The sequence below is a fragment of the Podarcis melisellensis genome (assembly GCF_964234715.1).
Source record: "Podarcis melisellensis genome assembly, chromosome: 12".
Classification (NCBI taxonomy): domain Eukaryota; kingdom Metazoa; phylum Chordata; class Lepidosauria; order Squamata; family Lacertidae; genus Podarcis; species Podarcis melisellensis.
In genome coordinates, this window is record NC_138544.1 from 58,807,772 (window position 1) to 58,826,565 (window position 18,794).

Here is an 18,794-nt window from a genome sequence, read left to right on the forward strand (position 1 = left end):
GCCCAGGAGAACTCTCCTTTGTGAGTGTCTGGGGGCCCTGCTCCTTCCTGCGACTTACCCCCTGACCCAGGGTGGAGCCTGAAGCCTCACAGGGACTGCTGGGCTCTGCTGCCCAGAAGGACTCTCCTGCGTGAGTGTATGGGGGCCCTGCTCCTTCCTGCCACTTACCTCCTGGCCCAGGGCGGGGCCTGAAGCCTCACAGGGACTGTTGCGCTCTGCTGCCTAGGAGGACACTCCTGTGTGAGTGCCTGAGGGCGCTGCTCTTGCCGCTTACCACCTACCTGGCCCAGGGCGGAGTGTCTGCGGGCCCTGCTTCTTCCTGCCACTTACCACCTGGCCCAGGGTGGGGCCTGAAGCCTCATCGGGACTGCTGTGCTCTGCTGCCCAGGAGGACACTCCTGTGTGAGTGTCTGGGGCCCCTGCTCTTTCCCTCCACTTTCCACCTGGCCCAGGGTGGGCCCTGAAGCCTCACAGGGACTGCTGTGCTCTGCTGCCCAGGAGGACTCTCCTGTGTGAGTGTCTGGGGGCCCTGCTCCTTCCTGCCACTTACCACTTGGCCCAGGGTTGGGCCTGAAGTCTCACAGGGATTGCTGGGCTCTGTTGCCCAGGAGGACTCTCCTGTGTGAGTGTCTGGGAGCCCTGCTCTTGCCGCTTACCATCTACCTGGCCCAGGACGGGCCCTGAAGCCTCACGGGGACTGCTGTGCTCTGCTGCCCAGGAGAACTCTCCTTTGTGAGTGTCTGGGGGCCCTGCTCCTTCCTGCCACTTACCACCTGGCCCAGGGTGGGGTCTGAAGCCTCACAGGGACTGCTGGGCTCTGCTGCCCAGGAGGACTCTCCTGCGTGAGTGTCTGGGGGCCCTGCTCCTTCCTGCGACTTACCCCCTGGCCCAGGGCGGAGCCTGAAGCCTCACAGGGACTGCTGGGCTCTGCTGCCCAGAAGGACTCTCCTGCGTGAGTGTATGGGGGCCCTGCTCCTTCCTGCCACTTACCTCCTGGCCCAGGGCGGGGCCTGAAGCCTCACAGTGACTGTTGCGCTCTGCTGCCCAGGAGGACACTCCTGTGTGAGTGCCTGAGGGCGCTGCTCTTGCCACTTACCACCTACCTGGCCCAGGGCGGAGTGTCTGCGGGCCCTGCTTCTTCCTGCCACCTGGCCCAGGGCAGGGCCTGACGGACCTCACAAGGACAGTTGCTGTTACTGCTGGAGGGGTGCAGAGTGCTTTTAAAATATTTTTAAAAATTTCTTTTGAATTTTTTGTATGTGGGGGGTGGGGGTGGGATTGATGTTTATTGGGCCTGGGAATTTGTTTGTTTTTATTTTTTTGTAATTTTTTTTGTTTTTTGTTTGTATTATTTGTTTTTTTTCAAGGTGTTATTTTGTTTTTAAGGGGAGGGGTCAGGGCTGCTGGGGAGTAGGTCCCAGCCAACAAAATGGCTGGGGCATGTTCCACAGGGGGGGATGCGCTGGGACAACCGATCTCAGTGATCACGGGTAGGAGGAGGAGTTACGCTAAGACCAGACCATGTCATTACCGGGGAGGCAGGTTTAGTCGTTGTCTGAGGACTATCTCTGCCTCCGGGTCTGGTCCTGACCAGATGGATACTAGAATCAGCAAGGGATACCCACATGACCTGTTGCATGAAGTGTTCCTGGCAATGCCAGGCCAATGATTCATAAGACCACTGCCATCCATGACTTGATCATGGATGGAGGACTTGACCTGGCATGTGTAACAAGACTTGGTTGGATGAAGCAGATGGGCCTGTCCTTGCCGCTGCTTGTCCACCAGGTTTCTCTTACGCACAGCAACCCAGGTCATGAGGGCGGGGAGGGGGGGGGGTTGCAGTGATTTTTAGGCAGTCATTAGTTCGCACCAGGCATCCTATTGGGAAGGCCCAGTTTTCCGAGTGTATGTTCTGGAAGTTGGGCAATAGGGGCAGTACAGGATTCCTTTTGGTGTACCGACCTCCCCGCTGCACCAAGGATTCCCTGTCTGAGCTGCTTCAGGTTGTGGCGGATGTTCTCCTAGAGACACCTAGTTTGGTTGTCCTAGGGGATTTTAACATCCATGCCAACATGACCTTACAAGGGGCTGCTCGGGACTTCGTGGAAAGCGTGGCCTCCATGGGGCTGTCCCTGAATAAGTCTGGCCCAACCCATAGCTGCAGAAATGCCTTGGACCTGGTGTTCACCTCTATGGATGTTGGTGATCTGACACTAAGTAAAAGTGAAACAAAAGAAGTGCCATGGTCAGATCACTTCCTGGTGCAACTGGACTTCTCCGCGACCCTTCCCCTCTGCAGGGAGGTGGGACCGATTCGGATGGTCTGCCCCCGCCACTTAATGGATCCAAATGGTTTCCAGAGAGTGGTAGGGGATGCTTTATCCCATGTTGATGGCCTTTCAGCCGATTCCCTGGTGGCCCGCTTGAATGTGGAGTTAACCAGGGCTATTGACTGTTTGGCTCCGAAGCGCCCTCTTCGATTGCATGGAGCCCGGAGAGCCCTGTGGTTTTCCACGGATCTGAGGACAATGAAACAATCGTTGAGACGGCTAGAGCGCCGGTGGCAGATGACCCATTCCGAATCTGACCGGACACAGGTTAGAACTCAACATCGAGCCTACCAAGTGGCGATAGCGACGGCGAAGAAGACTTTCTTCACCGCCTCTATTGCATCTGCAGAAAATAGTAGCAGGAGACTCTTTCAGGTGTTTCACAATTTAGCGGAACCACCTGCGACATTGGGGCCCAGTACGGAACACATGATCTTTTGCAAAGTTTTTTGCAGATAAAATCGCTCAGATTCGGGAAGAAGTAGACTCCACCGTGGGAGCAGGGCCAGGGCGGGAGAGTGCTAGAGTCCTGTCTAGTCAAGTTGTGTGGGATCAATTCCAATCTGTTACCACCGAGGATGTGGACAGGCTGCTTGGACGAGTGAAGCCAACCACCTGTCTCCTGGATCCTTGCCCATCCTGGCTTATAAAAGCTAGCCGGGAAGGGCTGGGCAATGGGCTTTGCGGGGTGGTGAATGCTTCCCTCCGTGAGGGAGCCTTCCCAGACCCGCTGAAAGAGGCGGTTATTAAACCGCTTCTTAAAAAAACATCTTTAGATGCGGCCACGATGGCCAACTATCGCCCAGTCTCAAATCTTCCATTCTTGGGCAAGGTGATTGAGCGGGTGGTTGCTGAACAACTCCAGGCACGCCTGGAAGAAGCGGACCATTTGGATCCCTTCCAGTTGGGATTCAGGCCTCATCATGGGACTGAAACTGCCTTGGTCGCACTGGTTGATGATCTCTGGCGGGCTAGGGACAAAGGTGAGAGCTGTTTCCTAGTTCTGCTGGATCTCTCAGCGGCGTTTGATACCATTGACCATAACATCCTTCTGGACCGTCTTGAGGGGCTGGGAGCTGGGGGCACTGTCATACAGTGGTTCCGCTCCTTCCTCCTGGGCCGTGTTCAGAAAGTGGTGGTGGGGGATGAGTGTTCAGACCCCTGGGCTCTCACTTGTGGGGTATCTCAGGGTTCTGTCCTCTCCCCCATGCTTTTCAACATTTACATGCAGCCGCTGGGAAAGATCATCAGGGGGTTTGGACTGGGTGTTCATCAGTATGCGGATGATACCCAGCTCTACCTCTCTTTCAAATCGGAACCAGTGAAGGCGGTGAAGGTCCTGTGTGAGTGTCTGGAAGCGGTTGGAGGATGGATGGCGGCTAACAGATTGAGGTTGAATCCTGACAAGACAGAAGTACTGTTTTGGGGGGACAGGAGGCGGGCAGGTGTGGAGGACTCCCTGGTCCTGAATGGGGTAACTGTGCCCTTGAAGGACCAGGTGCGCAGCCTGGGAGTCATTTTGGACTCACAGCTGTCCATGGAGGCACAGGTCAAATCTGTGTCCAGGGCAGCTGTTTACCAGCTCCATCTGGTACGTAGGCTGAGACCCTCCCTTCCTGCGGACTGCCTTGCCAGAGTGGTGCATGCTCTGGTTATCTCCCGCTTGGACTACTGCAATGCACTCTACGTGGGGCTACCTTTGAAGGTGACCCGGAAACTACAACTAATCCAGAATGCGGCAGCTAGACTGGTGACTGGGAGCAGCCGCCAAGACCATATAACACCAGTCTTGAAAGACCTACATTGGCTCCCAGTACGTTTCCGAGCACAATTCAAAGTGTTGGTGCTGACCTTTAAAGCCCTAAACGGCCTCGGTCCAGTATATCTGAAGGAGCGTCTCCTCCCCCATCGTTCAGCCCGGATACTGAGGTCCAGCTCCGAGGGCCTTCTGGCGGTTCCCTCCCTGCAAGAAGCCAAGTTACAGGGAACCAGGCAGAGGGCCTTCTTGCTAGTGGCCCCCGCCCTGTGGAACGCTCTCCCATCAGATGTCAAAGCGATAAACATCTACCTGACATTCAGAAGACATCTGAAGGCAGCCCTGTTCAGGGAAGTTTTTAATATGTGACATTTTAGTGTATCTTTCATCTTTGTTGGAAGCCGCCCAGAGTGGCTGGGGAAACCCAGCCAGATGGGCGGGGTACAAATAATAAATTATTATTATTATTATCCGAGTAGATGTGCTAAGATGTATAAGGCAGAATCAGATTAAGTGCTGGAGATGCAAAGAGTATTGGGAAATGATCTATAACGAATTGAAAAAAATGTTTAAAAGTACTTTCCCCCCAAACCCAGAGTCCTTTCTGTTGGGGATTATTCAGACTGAAATTCCCAGGTGTCAAAAAAAGGTTATTTACCTGTATGTATGCCACCACTGCAAGTCCTAGGCTCTGGTTGGCGGTTTGAATCCTCGCAATGGGGTGAGCTCCCGTTGCTCGGTCCCTGCTCCTGCCAACCTAGCAGTTCGAAAGCACGTCAAAGTGCAAGTAGATAAATAGGTACCACTCCAGCAGGAAGGTAAACAGCGTTTCCGTGCGCTGCTCTGGTTCGCCAGAAGCGGCTTAGTCATGCTGGCCACATGACCCAGAAAAATTGTCTGTGGACAATCACCGGCTCCCTCGGTCAGTAAAGCGAGATGAGCGCCGCAACCCCAGAGTCGGCCACGACTGGACCTAATGGTCAGGGGTCCCTTTACCTTTACTATGCCACCACTGCAGCCTGTGTTTTCTTAGGCCCCAAATGGAAAACGAGGGAGGTCCCAACCAAAGAAGAATGGCAACTTAAGTTGACTGAATATGCACAACTTGCAGACTTAACATACATAGAAAGAGAACAAGAAGAACATACCTTTAGAGAAGATAGGGAAATGTTTGTTGAATATATGGGAAATAATTGTGTACAGCTGAATACGCTGGCAGCATTAAGATAAACTCAACAGTGTAAATAAGTTTTGATGGCTGTAATAATGGAATACTGATTGGTATAGTTTTTGTAAAATATGCAGGGATTTATGATATGCAGTAGGAACCGTGGAAAGAGAAGAAGGAAAGTCACTGATATTTTAAGGATGTAAAGTGAGTATTTTAAATTGTAAAATAGAAAATTTAATAAAAATTATATAAAAACAGAAAAGGGTGAATCCTTGGCATGGATTGTGCCCCCCCTTTCCCCCTCCCTTTTAGAGCATCACCCAGGAGGGCAGACTTTGCCTCCAACCACCAACCGCCCCTACAAAACCAAGTGCAGAAGGCGCATTGTGGCATTTGCAAAATATTTTCCCACTCCCCCAATCCCCCTCCCAATTTCCTCCTGCAGGAGGGATCCCCCCCTCTGCTTAATTCCACCAGAACAGTGGGGTGTTTTCACTACCTTGACTTCTGCTGGGCAGTTTTCTCAGCCTGGAGGTGTTCCTGGTCTGGCTGTTTCTCTCTGCAACTTCAGGCAGCCTCTGACTCTCCCCGTCCCTCTCAGAGCTCTGAGTCTGACGCAGGCTTTGAGTGCACAGTAACAACGGAAGTTTTGACATATGGAAAGCGAAAGTGTTTTCTTCTCAGTCGATTCATCCAACTGCACATCCATAAAAGGAGAACACAATAGCATCAAAAGAGTCCGGCTGGTGGGTCAGGCAAAAGGGGTCTATCATAGTCCAGCAGCCTGATGGCTCCGCAAACCAGATGCCATGACAGGAAACTCACAAGCAAGACGTCAGCTCAATGGCTTTCCCCACACTTGGCGTATTCAGAGGCATAAGAGGCAGCCTTATACAGAGTCAGACCATGTGCCATAGACTCATTACTGCTCTTGATCGGGACACTAGACTTCAGTGGAGGCAGCCTAGAACAGCCTTAGCCTTTTTTGCTGCTGCATCACACTGTGGGCTCATGTGAAGCTTGCGGTCTGCTAAGGAAGGAACTAATTGATCGTCTCCTCACAGCAGAAGAAAGCCAGATGCTACCGGGATGCCATTCCTTTCCAGGTGCCAGAGCACAGCTGGAATACTGTGTCCAGTCCTGGGCACCACAATTTAAGAAGGATGTTGACAAGCTGGATTATGTGCAGAGGAGGGCGACCAAGATGATGAAGGGTCTGGGGGAAAAAGCCTTAGGAGGAACAGTTGATGAGGTTGGGGATGTTTAGCCCGGAAAAGAGGAGATATGAGAGCCATCTTCACATATCTCAAGAGCTGTCACGTGGAAGATGCACCAAGCTTGTATTCTCCTTCTCCAGAGGGTAGGACTCGAACCAATGGCATCATGTTACAAGAAAGGAGATTCTGGCTAAACATCAGGAAAAGATTTCAGACAGTAAAAGCAGTTTGGCAGCGGAATAGTCTCCCTCAGGAAGTGGTGGACTTTCCTGCCTTGGAGATTTATAAGCAGAGGTTGGGTGGCCCTCTGTCATGGATGCTTGAGTTGAGATTCTTGCATTGCAGGGGGTTGGGCTAGAGCAGTGTTTCCCAAACTTTTTTGGGCAACGGCACACCTGTTTACTGAAAAAAAATCTCACGGCACACCACCATTAAAGCCCCGCCCCGTGACGTCAGCGCGCAGCGTCACGCCGGGAGGGACGCACGAAAGTGAAAGTTTTTTCCCTCCCCCTTGCCGGGGAACCTCCAAGCTTTGGGGGTGGGAGGAGGCAGCAGAGCGAGGGACTGAGGGACGGCGGCAACTGAGGCGGCGGCGGCTGTTGTGGTGGTGGCGGCGATAGCGGGCGGAGGAGGGGGCGGCGGCGGGGCTTGAGGAGCCGTCGCCGGGAGTTGCTGCTGCTGTTGTTGCTGCTGCTGCCCGGACATGCCGGCCTCCTCCTCCTCCGCTGTCTCGCGCTCCTCCCTTTTGCACGCGCTGCCCCGCCGCTCGGCACCACCACCGCGGAGCCGCCCCCGGCTCGACGCGGATCCTCGCCGCCGCCGCCTCTCACCGCCCGACTCGCCCGCCTCCCTCCCACGGCACACCAGCCAATGTCTGACGGCACAGTAGTGTGCCGCGGAACACCGGTTGGGAAACACTGGGCTAGAGGACCCCCGACTCTACCATTCTTGGATTCTAGCATTCTGTGTGTACTGTAAAAAGGAGGCTCCTGCATCACAAATAATAATAATAATAATAATAATAATAATAATATATTATTTGTACCCCACCCATCTGGCTGGGTTTCCCCAGCCACTCTGGGCGGCTTCCAACAAAGATTAAAAATACATTAAAATGTCACACATTATAAACTTCCCTGAACAGGGCTGCCTTCAGATGTCTTCTGAATGTCAGGTAGTTGTTTATCTCTTTGACATCTGATTGGAGGACGTTCCACAGGGTGGGTGCCACCACTGAGAAGGCCCCCTGCCTGGTTCCCTGTAGCTCTGCTTCTCGCAGGGAGGGAACCGGCAGAAGGCCCTCGGAGCTGGACCTCAGTGTTCAGGCAGAACAATGGGGGTGGAGATGCTCCTTCAGGTCTACTGGGCCGAGGCTGTTTAGGGCTTTAAAGGTCAGCACCAACACTTTTAATTGTGCTCAGAAATGTACTGTGCAATAGAGCTGATTCCCAGGCTGCAGATCCCAAAGAGCAAGGAATGTGGGCTGGTTGCTCCTGGACTGGGAACGTTCTGGGAACGTGGGCTGGTTGCTCCTGGACAAAAATCTCCAGAAGGGCTCATCCACCCTTCCACTGCTTCTGGGGACACCCATGCCATTTGTAAAGAAAACAAACACAGAGGAGTGGAGATCTTGCACTGACTTGAAAAACCTCAACCGGGTCCTGCTGCCCACTGCTACCTGCCACCAGTAAACTGCAGGATCTTCTCCCCCACCTTTTTCTGGGCTTTTGTACAGATTGTGCAGACTCAATTTCGCCACTGAGTGTGTCCTGGAAAAGGATCTCCCATTTGTGAAATGCTCTCCCCAGGGAGGCTCGTCTGGCACCTTCATTATGCATCTTTAGGTGCCAAGCGAAAACGCTCCTCTCCAACAAGGCCTTGGGTGGATTGACATCCAAAGCGCTTTTATATGTGTTGTGCCAGGGGGATTATTGGGTTTTGTTCTTATTTATATTTATATTTCATCATCATCATCCATGCCACCCTGATGAATATACCTGTATGTCAGATATGTTCACAAACACACACTTGTTGCCTTCACAGCACATATGTGTCACTCCAGTTCTATGCATGTGAAATAATGTTTGTGCACAGCTGGAGTTAGCCACAGCTGGAGGCTTGAACTCAGCTCCTGCCTGCAGGCTTCCCTTGGGGGCATCTGGCTGGTCACTGTGAGAACAAGAGGCTGGACTGGAGAGCTCCATGGCTTAGAGCGTGGTGCTGATAAGGCCAAGGTTGCAGGTTCGGCCGCTATATGGGACAGCTGCATTGCAGGGGGGTGGACTAGATCAGTGTTTCCCAACCTTGGGCCTCCAGCTGTTTTTGGACTACAACTCCCATCATCCCTAGCTAGCAAGACCAGTGGTCAGGGATGATGGGAATTGTAGTTCAAAAACAGCTGGAGGCCCAAGGTTGGGAAACACTGGACTAGATGACCCTCGGGGTCCCTTCCAACTCTTGTTCTTTGATTCTATGACTAGATGGGCTACTAGCCTGATCCCACAGGGCTCTTTGTACATTCTTATGTTCTTACAGCATAAATGAAACATAAAACATGGAAATCTTTGCTGAGCTGTTTTGCTAAGAGCAGAGATTAGTATCCTGTTTTGCATTGAAAGGTCACTCAAACAAAAGATGGAAACGGCCAGCAAGGAAAGCAACACACCCTCCCTGCATGTCACTTTCCGCATCTAGACAGGGTGTTCTTTCTAACCATGTGATTTTTACTAAATGGCCCATGGCTGATCACTTTCGCTTTCCCTCCTCCCAAAACAAACAAACCAACAAATCACACACACACATTTTTAAAAACCAGTTAAAAACCAGTTAAAACCATTAGGGCAAGACCATCCCCACAGAAGACGTTGAGGAGGTGGTCCTTGCCCTTGCTCTCCCCCAGAGCAGATCTCCCCAAAGGGAGCACCTCCTTTGGTTCTGTCCTTTCTGGGGGCTCTGTCACCCGTGTTGGCCCAGGATTTAATCTACCCCCCCCTCCTCTGGTGGATTGAGGCCAGGTGGGCTCTCAAGCTGCCAGTCCTCATGGGGTGGGCAGGGCAGGCTTCTCTCTGATGACCGAAGGTGGGGAAAGACTAGCTTCCTCAAGAGCAGGAGGGCCAGCAGATGGGGAAGAGGGCCAAGTAGACAGATCACCTTCTCGGCTGCTCCAAGAGTAGAGAGCCAGGCCTCCCTGAATAGATCGTCCCCAGGAGAAGCCGTGGGGTTCCTCAGTTCTGCTCTAACAAACCCATAATGCCACATCGATACTCTTTTATTCTTTCACTTTTCGGTAACTGGCATGTTGTGAAAATAATAATAATAACAATAAATAATAATAATAATAATAATAATAATAATAATAATAATAATAATAATGATGATGATAATGATGATGATTTATTTATACCCCGCCCATCTGGCTGGGTTTCCCCAGACACTCAGGGTGGCTTCCAACAAAACACTAAAATACAATAACCTCATGCTGGTAGCTTCAAGAACACTATCCAACCATCTCATCCTCTGTCGTCCCCTTCTCCTTGTGCCCTCCATCTTTCCCAACATCAGGGTCTTTTCCAGCGAGTCTTCTCTTCTCATGAGGTGGCCAAAGTCTTGGAGCCTCAGCTTCAGGATCTGTGCTTCCAGTGAGCACTCAGGGCTGATTTCCTTCAGAATGGATCGGTTTGATCTTCTTGCAGTCCATGGGACTCTCAAGAGTCTCCTCCAACACCATAATTCAAAAGCATAAATTCTTCAGATGTCTTCTAAAAGTTTGGTAGTTATTTTTCTCTTTGACATCTGGTGGGAAGACGTTCCACAGGGTGGATGCCACTACCGAGTAGGCCCTCTGGGTGGTTCCCTGTAACTTGGCTTCTCGTAGCAAGGGAACCGCCAGAAGGCCCTCGGAGCTGGACCTAGGTGTCCAGGTAGAACGAAGGAGGTGGAGACGCTCCTTCAGATATACTGGACTAAGGCCGTTTAGGGCTTTCAAGGTCAGCACCAACACTTTGAATTGTGTTTGGAAATGTACTGGGAGCCAGTGTAGGTCTTTCAAGACCGGTGTTATATGGTCTCGGCAGCCACTCCCAGTCACCAGTCTAGCTGCTGCATTCTGGATTAATTGCAGTTTCCAGGTCACCTTCAAAGGGAGCCCCACATAGAGCACATTGCAGTAGTCCAAGCGAGATAACTAGAGGATGCACCACTCTGGCGAGACAGTCCGCAGGCAGATAGGGTCTCATCCTGCATACCAGATGGAGCTGGTAAACAGCTGCCCTGGACATAGAATTGACCTGTGCCTCCATGGACAGCTGTGAGTCCAAAATGACTCCCAGGTTGTGCACCTGGTCCTTCAGGGACACAGTTACCCCATTCAGGACCAGGGAATCCCCCACACCCACACGCCCCCTGTCCCCCCAAAACAGTACTTCTGTCTTGTCAGGATTCAACCTCAATCCATTAGCCGCCATCCATCCTCCAACCGCTTCCAGGCACTCACACAGGACCTTCACCTCCTTCACTGGTTCTGATTTGAAAGAGAGGTAGAGCTGGGTATCATCTGCATATTGATGGACACCCAGTCCAAACCCCCTGATGATCTCTCCCAGCGGCTGCATGTAATAATAATATTAATAATAATTTTTTATTTATACCCCGCCCTCCCCAGCCAAGGCCAGGCTCAGAGCGGCTTACAAGCAATAATAAAAACAAGTTGAATGATTACAACTTAAAAACAAAATTAAAATACAACATTAAAATGTAGCCTCAACGCAGGAGGAGAAGGAAAGAAAAAGAGAAAGAGAGGGAGGGAATCAAATTGGCTCCAAGCCAAAGGCCAGGCGGAACAACTCTGTCTTACAGGCCCTGCGGAAAGAAATCATAGAATCATAGAATCATAGAGTTGGAAGAGACCACAAGGGCCATGGAGTCCAACCCCCTGCCAAGCAGGAAACACCATCAGAGCACTCCTGACATATGGTTGTCAAGCCTCTGCTTAAAGACCTCCAAAGAAGGAGACTCCACCACACTCCTTGGCAGCAAATTCCACTGTCAAACAGCTCTTACTGTCAGGAAGTTCTTCCTAATGTTTAGGTGGAATCTTCTTTCTTGTAGTTTGGATCCATTGCTCCGTGTCCGCTTCTCTGGAGCAGCAGAAAACAACCTTTCTCCCTCCCTCCTCTATGTGACATCCTTTTATATATTTGAACATGGCTATCATATCACCCCTTAACCTCCTCTTCTCCAGGCTAAACATGCCCAGCTCCCTTCGCCGTTCTTCATAAGGCATCGTTTCCAGGCCTTTGACCATTTTGGTTGCCCTCCTCTGGACACGTTCCAGTTTGTCAGTGTCCTTCTTGAACTGTGGTGCCCAGAACTGGACACAGTATTCCAGGTGAGGTCTGACCAGAGCAGAATACATTGGCACTATTACTTCCCTTGATCTAGATGCAATACTCCTATTGATGCAGCCCAGAATTGCATTGGCTTTTTTAGCTGCCGCGTCACACTGTTGGCTCATGTCAAGTTTGTGGTCAACCAAGACTCCTAGATCCTTTTTACATGTACTGCTCTCAAGCCAGGTGTCACCCATCTTGTATTTGTGCCTCTCATTTTTTTTGCCCAAGTGCAGATCCTGCAGGGCCCTGGTCTCATGAGTCAGAGCGTTCCACCAGGCCGGAGCCAGAGTTGAAAAGGCCCTGGCTCTGGTTGAAGCCAATCTAACTTTCTTAGGGCCTGGGACCACTAGGGTGTTGCTATTTATGGACCTTGAAGCTCTCCGTGGGGCATACCAGGAGAGGTGGTCCCGTAGGTATGAGGGTCCTAGGCCATGAAGGGCTTTAAAGGTCAAAAGCAGCACCTTAAATCTGACCCTGTACTCCACCGGGAGCCAGTGCAGCTTGAAAAGTACTGGGTGAATATGCTCCCATGGCAGAGACCCCGTGAGGAGCCTTGCTGCAGTATTCTGTACCCGCTGGAGTTTCTGGGACAGCTTCAAGGGCAGCCCCGCATAGAGCGAATTACAGTAGTCAAGCCTGGAGATGACCATCGCATGGATCACTGTGGCCAGGTCGGGGCGGGAAAGGTAAGGGACCAACTGCTTGATGCAGCGAAGGTGGAAAAATGTCGCCTTGGCTGTTGCTGTAACTTGCGCCTCCATGGAAAGGGAGGCGTCAAGGATTACACCCAAACTCTTAACGGAAGGCAATGGCACTAATTGGGCCCCCGCAAGGAGAAGGGAGTTGGTCCCTCATCCCCATGCCATCCCAACCTAGCCATAGGACCTCTGTCTTTGAAGGATTTAGTTTCAATCGGCTCCCACGAAACCATCCAGCCACAGCTTCCAAGCATCTGGTCAGTGTGTTCGGGGCCGAGACGGTGTGGCCATCCATCAGCAGATAGAGCTGAGTGTCATCAGCATATTGGTGACAGCCCAGCCCAAAGCTCTGGATAATCTGGGCAAGGGGGCGCATAAAGATGTTAAAAAACATCGGGGAGAGAATTGCGCCCTGCGGCACTCCATACACCAAGGAGTGGCGCGACGACATTTCCCTCCCTAGTGCCACCCTCTGTCCCTGACCAGAGATAAAAGAGGACAACCAGTTATGGGCTATGCCCTGTATCCCCACGTCTGCGAGGCGGTGGTCCAGAAGATCATGATCGACCATGTCAAAGGCCGCTGACAAATCTAAAAGGATCAGCAGTCCTGACCCGCCTCGATCCAGTTGTAGATATTGAAAGCATGGGGGAGAGGACAGAACCCTGAGGCACCCCACAAGTGACAGCCCAGGGGTCTGAACACTCATCCCCCCCCACCACTTTCTGAACATGGTCCAGGAGGAAGGAGCAGAACCACTGTATAACAGTGCCCCCAGCTCCCAGCCCCTCAAGACGGTCCAGAAGGATGTTATGGTCGATGGTATCAAATGCCGCTGAGAGATCCAGCAGAACTAGGAAACAGTTCTCACCTTTGTCCCTAGCCGGCCGGAGATCATCGACCAGTGCGACCAAGGCAGTTTCAGTCCCATGATGAGGCCTGAATCCCAACTGGAAGGGATCCAAATGGTCCGCTTCTTCCAGGCATGCCTGGAGTTGTTCAGCAACCCCTTGCTCAATCACCTTGCCCAAGAATGGAAGATTTGAGACTGGGCAATAGTTGGCCATATTGGCAGCATCTAAAAATGTTTTTTAAGAAGTGGTTTGATAACCACCTATTTCAGCAGGTCTGGGAAGGCTCCCTCACGGAGGGAAGCATTCACCACCCCGCAAAGCCCATTGCCCAGCCCTTCCCGGCTAGCTTTTATAAGCCAGGATGGGTAAGGATCCAGGAGACAGGTGGTTGGTTTCACTCGTCCAAGCAGCCTGTCCACATCCTCAGAGGTAACCAATTGGAATTGATCCCACACAACTTGACTAGACAGGACTCTAGCATTCTCCCGCCCCGGCCCTGCTCCCACAGTGGAGTCTACCTCTTCCCGAATCTGAGCAACTTTCTCTGCAAAAAACTTTGCAAAATCATTGCAGGAGATCATGTGGCCCATACTGGGCCCCGATGTAGCAGGTGGTTCCACTAAATTGCAAACCACCTGAAAAAGTCTGAACCAAAAACTCCACACTGGTTATCTCCGTTAGAGGTTATGAGTGTTAAAAAAATCAATATGAGAGGGAATTGGATTACATATGGAAACTTGATTGTTAAAGAAGAGGGGAAATGGAAAATGAAGCCCTACGAAGAAGTAAAAGAACATGTATATGATTGGTTGCATTATTTTCAAATAAATGAAATGTTTAAAAAAGACTTTAAGGAATATGGATTTGCAGAGAAAGATTCAAAATTTCAAACAGAAATATTAAATAATGAATATAAAATCTTATCTAGAATGTACAGGATACTGCTGGAATGGCATACAAAGGATGAAGAAGTTAAATCAGTTATGATACAATGGGCCAGATATTTTGGATATAATATACAATTTAGTGATTGGTTAAAATTATGGAATGAAAATATCAAATTTACTGCATGTACTACTGTCAGAGCTGCCCGAGGTCCCAGCTCACAAAGGACCAACGCCAGTTCATTGTTATATACAAAAGTCTTTATTGAAGTTCAGTTTCGATTTCAAAGCCGTGGCGCGCAGCTCTACGTCTCAACTCTAGACCGCTGAAGCTCCGTCTGAATCTCCTCCCCCCAAACACCAGTTTAAGACTCTAGCCTTGCTCCACCTCTTCCTTTGCTCTTTCCTCCTCTGGGTCCGCCTGTCCGCTGGGGTCTTGCCCTTTCTAGACTCTTCTGACGCTGAGTCCCCTGACTCTTCCCCCTCTCTCCAGCGGGCTTTAGGACCTGGTTCCCAATCCGGGTCTTCTGCTGTCCCGCGCGCCTGTACATTCGAACTTGGCGCGCGCGCCCAGCCGGCAACCTTTCTCCTGACCGTTACACTGCTCCTGTCCCTGCTTCCCCCTTCGGGGAGGCTAGCTGGACCTGACTTCCCCTCCGTTCCCTCACTCTCCGATAGAGGCGTGGTCAGCCCTGACTCATCTTCTCTCCCTGCTGGAGGAGACGCTGGCCCTGATACATGGGACTCTTCCCCCCCACTACGCTCTGGTGGAGGAACTCGTCCTGATCTCCCGCTGCTGCTTTGGGAGTCCCCGCTGGCCCCTTGTTTCTGGTGCATCCCCCCTGGGACCCCCCTTGCCCTGGCCCTCGGCGCCCCCCTCTGGGAATCTTCTGATTTGCTGGAGAAGCTCATGGAATCTCTCGTGCCACTGTCATACTCCCCTACGCTGCCCTCAGATTCTTCCCCTTCGCTCTCCATTTCCTCTCTCCCCTGTGCCTCTGCTCCTGAGCCCCTGACAACTACATTAAAGGAAAATGTTATGAAAATGATTTACAGATGGCATATTACACCTGTAAAACTTGCAAAAATGTATAAAACATGTAAGAAGTGTTGGAAATGTAAAGAAAAGGATGGTACTTTCTATCACATGTGGTGGGAATGTAAGAAAGTGAAGAGCTTCTGGGAGTTGATATATAATGAACTGAAATAAATGTTGAAATATACATTTGTTAAAAAACCAGAGGCTTTTCTTTTAGGAATAATAGGAAATGAAATAAATAGAAAGGACTGTAAACTTTTCCAATATGCAGTAACAGCGGCAAGAATACTATTGGCCCAGAAATGGAAACAGGAACAATTACCAACATTGGAGGAATGGAGAATGAAGCTGATGGACTATGCAGAACTTGATAAACCGACCGGGAAGATTAGATATCTACGAGATCAAAAGTTTATCGAGGACTGGGGAAAGTTTGTTGAGTATTTGGAATCCATAAGCGATAAGAGAATAACGCTACTGGCATTTCAAGAGGCTCTGTAAACGTTTGAGAAGTATTGTAAAAAAGAAAAACAAATGTGGAAGGGTACGCTAAAAGGCAATAGTAAATTTAGGAAATGTGTAATTAAAAAAATTAAATTCGGATGATTGTCAGAGAGGCTGAAGGAAGTCCAAAAAAGTGAAAATTTGTGAAAGTTGTAATGTGGTGTGACATGTATTTTGATGGAAAATCAATAAAAATATTATAATAAAAAAAGAAAAAGTGTCCTGCTGCTGTTTTCTGCAGATGCAATCGAGGCAGTGAAGAAAGTATTCTTTGCCGTCGCTACCGCCACTTGGTAGGCTCGACATTGAGCTCTAACCCGTATCCGGTCAGCTTCAGAATGAGTTATCCGCCACTGGCGCTCTAGCTGTCTCAGTGATTGATTCATTGCCCTCAGCTCCGAAGAAAACCATGGGGCTGTCCGGGCTCCATGCAATCGAAGAGGGCGCTTCGGAGCCAAACAGTCAATAGCCCTGGTTAACTCCACATTCCAGCGGGCCACCAGGGAATCAGCTGAAAGGCCAACAACATGGGATAAAGCATCCCCTACCACTCTCTGGAAACCATTTGGATCCATTAGGTGGCGGGGGCGGACCATCCAAATTGGTCCCACCTCCCTGCAGAGGGGATGGGTCGCAGAGAAGTCCAGTTGCACCAGGAAGTGATCTGACCATGGCACTTCTTTTGTTTCATTTTTACTTAGTGTCAGATCACCCACATCACTAGAGGTGAACACCAGGTCTAAGGCATGTCCGTGACTATGAGTTGGGCCAAACGTATTCAGGGACAGCCCCATGGAGCCCATGCTTTCCATGAAGTCCCGAGTGGCCCCTTGTAAGGTCATGTTGGCATGGATGTTAAAATCCCCTAGGACAGTGTTTCCCAACCTTTTTTGGGCAAAGGCACACTTGTTTCATGAAAAAAATCTCGAGGCACACCACCATGCCAGTTGGGGAAAGGTCACTTTTTACTTATGTAAAAATAAATAAAAAAATAGTAACAGCATAGAAGGTAATGGTTATCTCTTTGATGTCTGATGGGAGGGCATTCCACAGGGCGGGCGCCACTACTGAGAAGGCCCTCTGCCTGGTTCCCTGTAACCTCACTTTTCACAGTGAGGGAATTGCCAGAAGGCCCTTGGCACTGGATCTCAGTGTCTGGGCTGAACGATGGTGGCGGAGACGCTACTTCAGGTATACTGGACCGAAACCGCTTAGGGCTTTAAAGGTCAGCACCAACACTTTGAATTGTGCTCGGAAAGGTACTGGGAGCCAATGTAGGTCTTTCAAGACTGTCGTTACGTGGTCTCGGCGGCAGGTAGCAGCGCTCACAGCTTACGGACTGCACCGTGTAACAGGTGTCTGGCCCAGCAGCCTAAGGCGGACAAGCCACTGAAACAGGCATTCAGAATCCATTCATTTCATAAAACCTGCAGGGCTCAATCTCTGTGTTTGTGTATGTGTGTGTTTCTGTTTTGCCCAAGGGTCTGGGGGGTGGGAGAGAGCTCTTTAGCATGATGCTTTTAAAACAATTAAATTATCAACAAACAAACCTGATGATACGAATAGCAACGTCAGGTGCTACCGGGGGGGGGGAGGGGGCCTACTCGGAAGTAAATACTGCGTCCAGGCGCAATTAGCGCTGATTTAAGGTGCACCAAGACTGCCTAAAAACCTCACCAAAGATATGCAACAAAGCGCTTCGTTGCAGAGGGGAGAGTTTGTGCACCGTGGAGGCTGGAGGGCTTCTATTCTACATGCGGGGGTTGGGGGGGCGAGGAAAATGTGCTCCGTGGGGGGGCGGGGAAGGCAAGAAAAGGAGCTGAGCTCTAACTATAGGCTCCCACGCTTGAGCACGCCCGACTCGGTGGGGCGGACCACCCTCTCTCCTGGAGGAGGAGGAGGAAGAGGAGGAGGAGATTCCCATCCACGGCGTGGCCTCCCGCGCTCCTGAACGGGAAATCTCTGCAGCCCAAGACTCTCCGCGAGGCAGCTCCTCCCTTCCTGCCTTGAGCCGCCGCCAGCCGCGCCCCCCTCCCCAGTTATCTGCTGCCTGCCAAGCCCCGCCCCTCTTCATTGTCCTCCCCTTCTGTTTATTCCCCTTCCTCCATCCCTCGCTTTTTTCCCTCTCTTTCCTTTTTTAAAAAGATATTTTCTCTTCCCCTTCTTTTTTCCCACCCTTTCTTTTTTCTCTTTCTCCCCCCCCTCCCCGCCCTCCTGGGTTAAAGGATTTGAGCAATGGGTCTGGAGGTGGAGCTCGTCGGAGGATTAGCCCGACTCGCCCGCCTCCCTCCCACGGCACACTAGGCAACGTCCGGCGGCACACTAGTGTGCCGCGGAACACCGGTTGGGAAACACTGCCCTAGGACATCCAAACTAGGGGTCTCCAGGAGAACATCTGCCACGACCTGAAGCAGCTCGGGCAGGGAATCCTTGGTGCAGCGGGGAGGTCGGTACACCAAAAGGAATCCTGTACTGCCCCTATTGCCCAACTTCCAGAACATGCACTCAGAGAACTGGGTCTTCCCAATAGGACGCCTGGTGCGAACTAATGACTTCCTAAAAATCACTGCAACCCCCCCTCCCCGCCCACATGACCTGGGTTGCTGTGCGTAAGAGAAACCTGGTGGACAAGCAGCAGCAAGGACAGGCCCATCTGCTTCATCCAACCAAGTCTCTGTTACACATACCAGGTCAAATCCTCCATCCATGATCAAGTCATGGATGGCAGTGGACTTATGAATCATTGACCTGGCATTGCACAGCAACACTTTCAGGTCATGTGGGTATCCCTTGCTGATTCTAGTATTCATCTGGTCAGGACCAGACCCGGAGGCAGGGATAGTCCTCAGACAACGACTAAACCTGCCCCCTCTGTAATGACATGGTCTAGTCTTAACGTAACTCCTCCTCCTACCCGTGATCACTGAGATCGGTTGTCCCAGCGCATC

General features: G+C 51.0%; 1 protein-coding gene across 2 annotated transcripts in view; it reads right to left on the reverse strand.

Annotated features, from left to right (window-relative positions):
• The window catches only part of LOC309381074 (uncharacterized protein), a 50,351-nt gene extending 44,322 nt beyond the window's left edge, over positions 1 to 6,029 (reverse strand). Inside the window, exon 1 of one of the 2 annotated variants that reach the window (XM_081931486.1) lies at positions 5,760 to 6,029. In XM_081931486.1, the coding sequence (XP_081787612.1) occupies positions 5,760 to 5,916 (157 nt within the window). In that variant the 5' untranslated portion in view covers positions 5,917 to 6,029. The remainder of the gene's footprint in view (positions 1 to 5,759) is intronic. The other variant, XM_081931487.1, reaches the window with a different exon arrangement.
• Between the last annotated feature and the right edge of the window lie 12,765 nt (positions 6,030 to 18,794).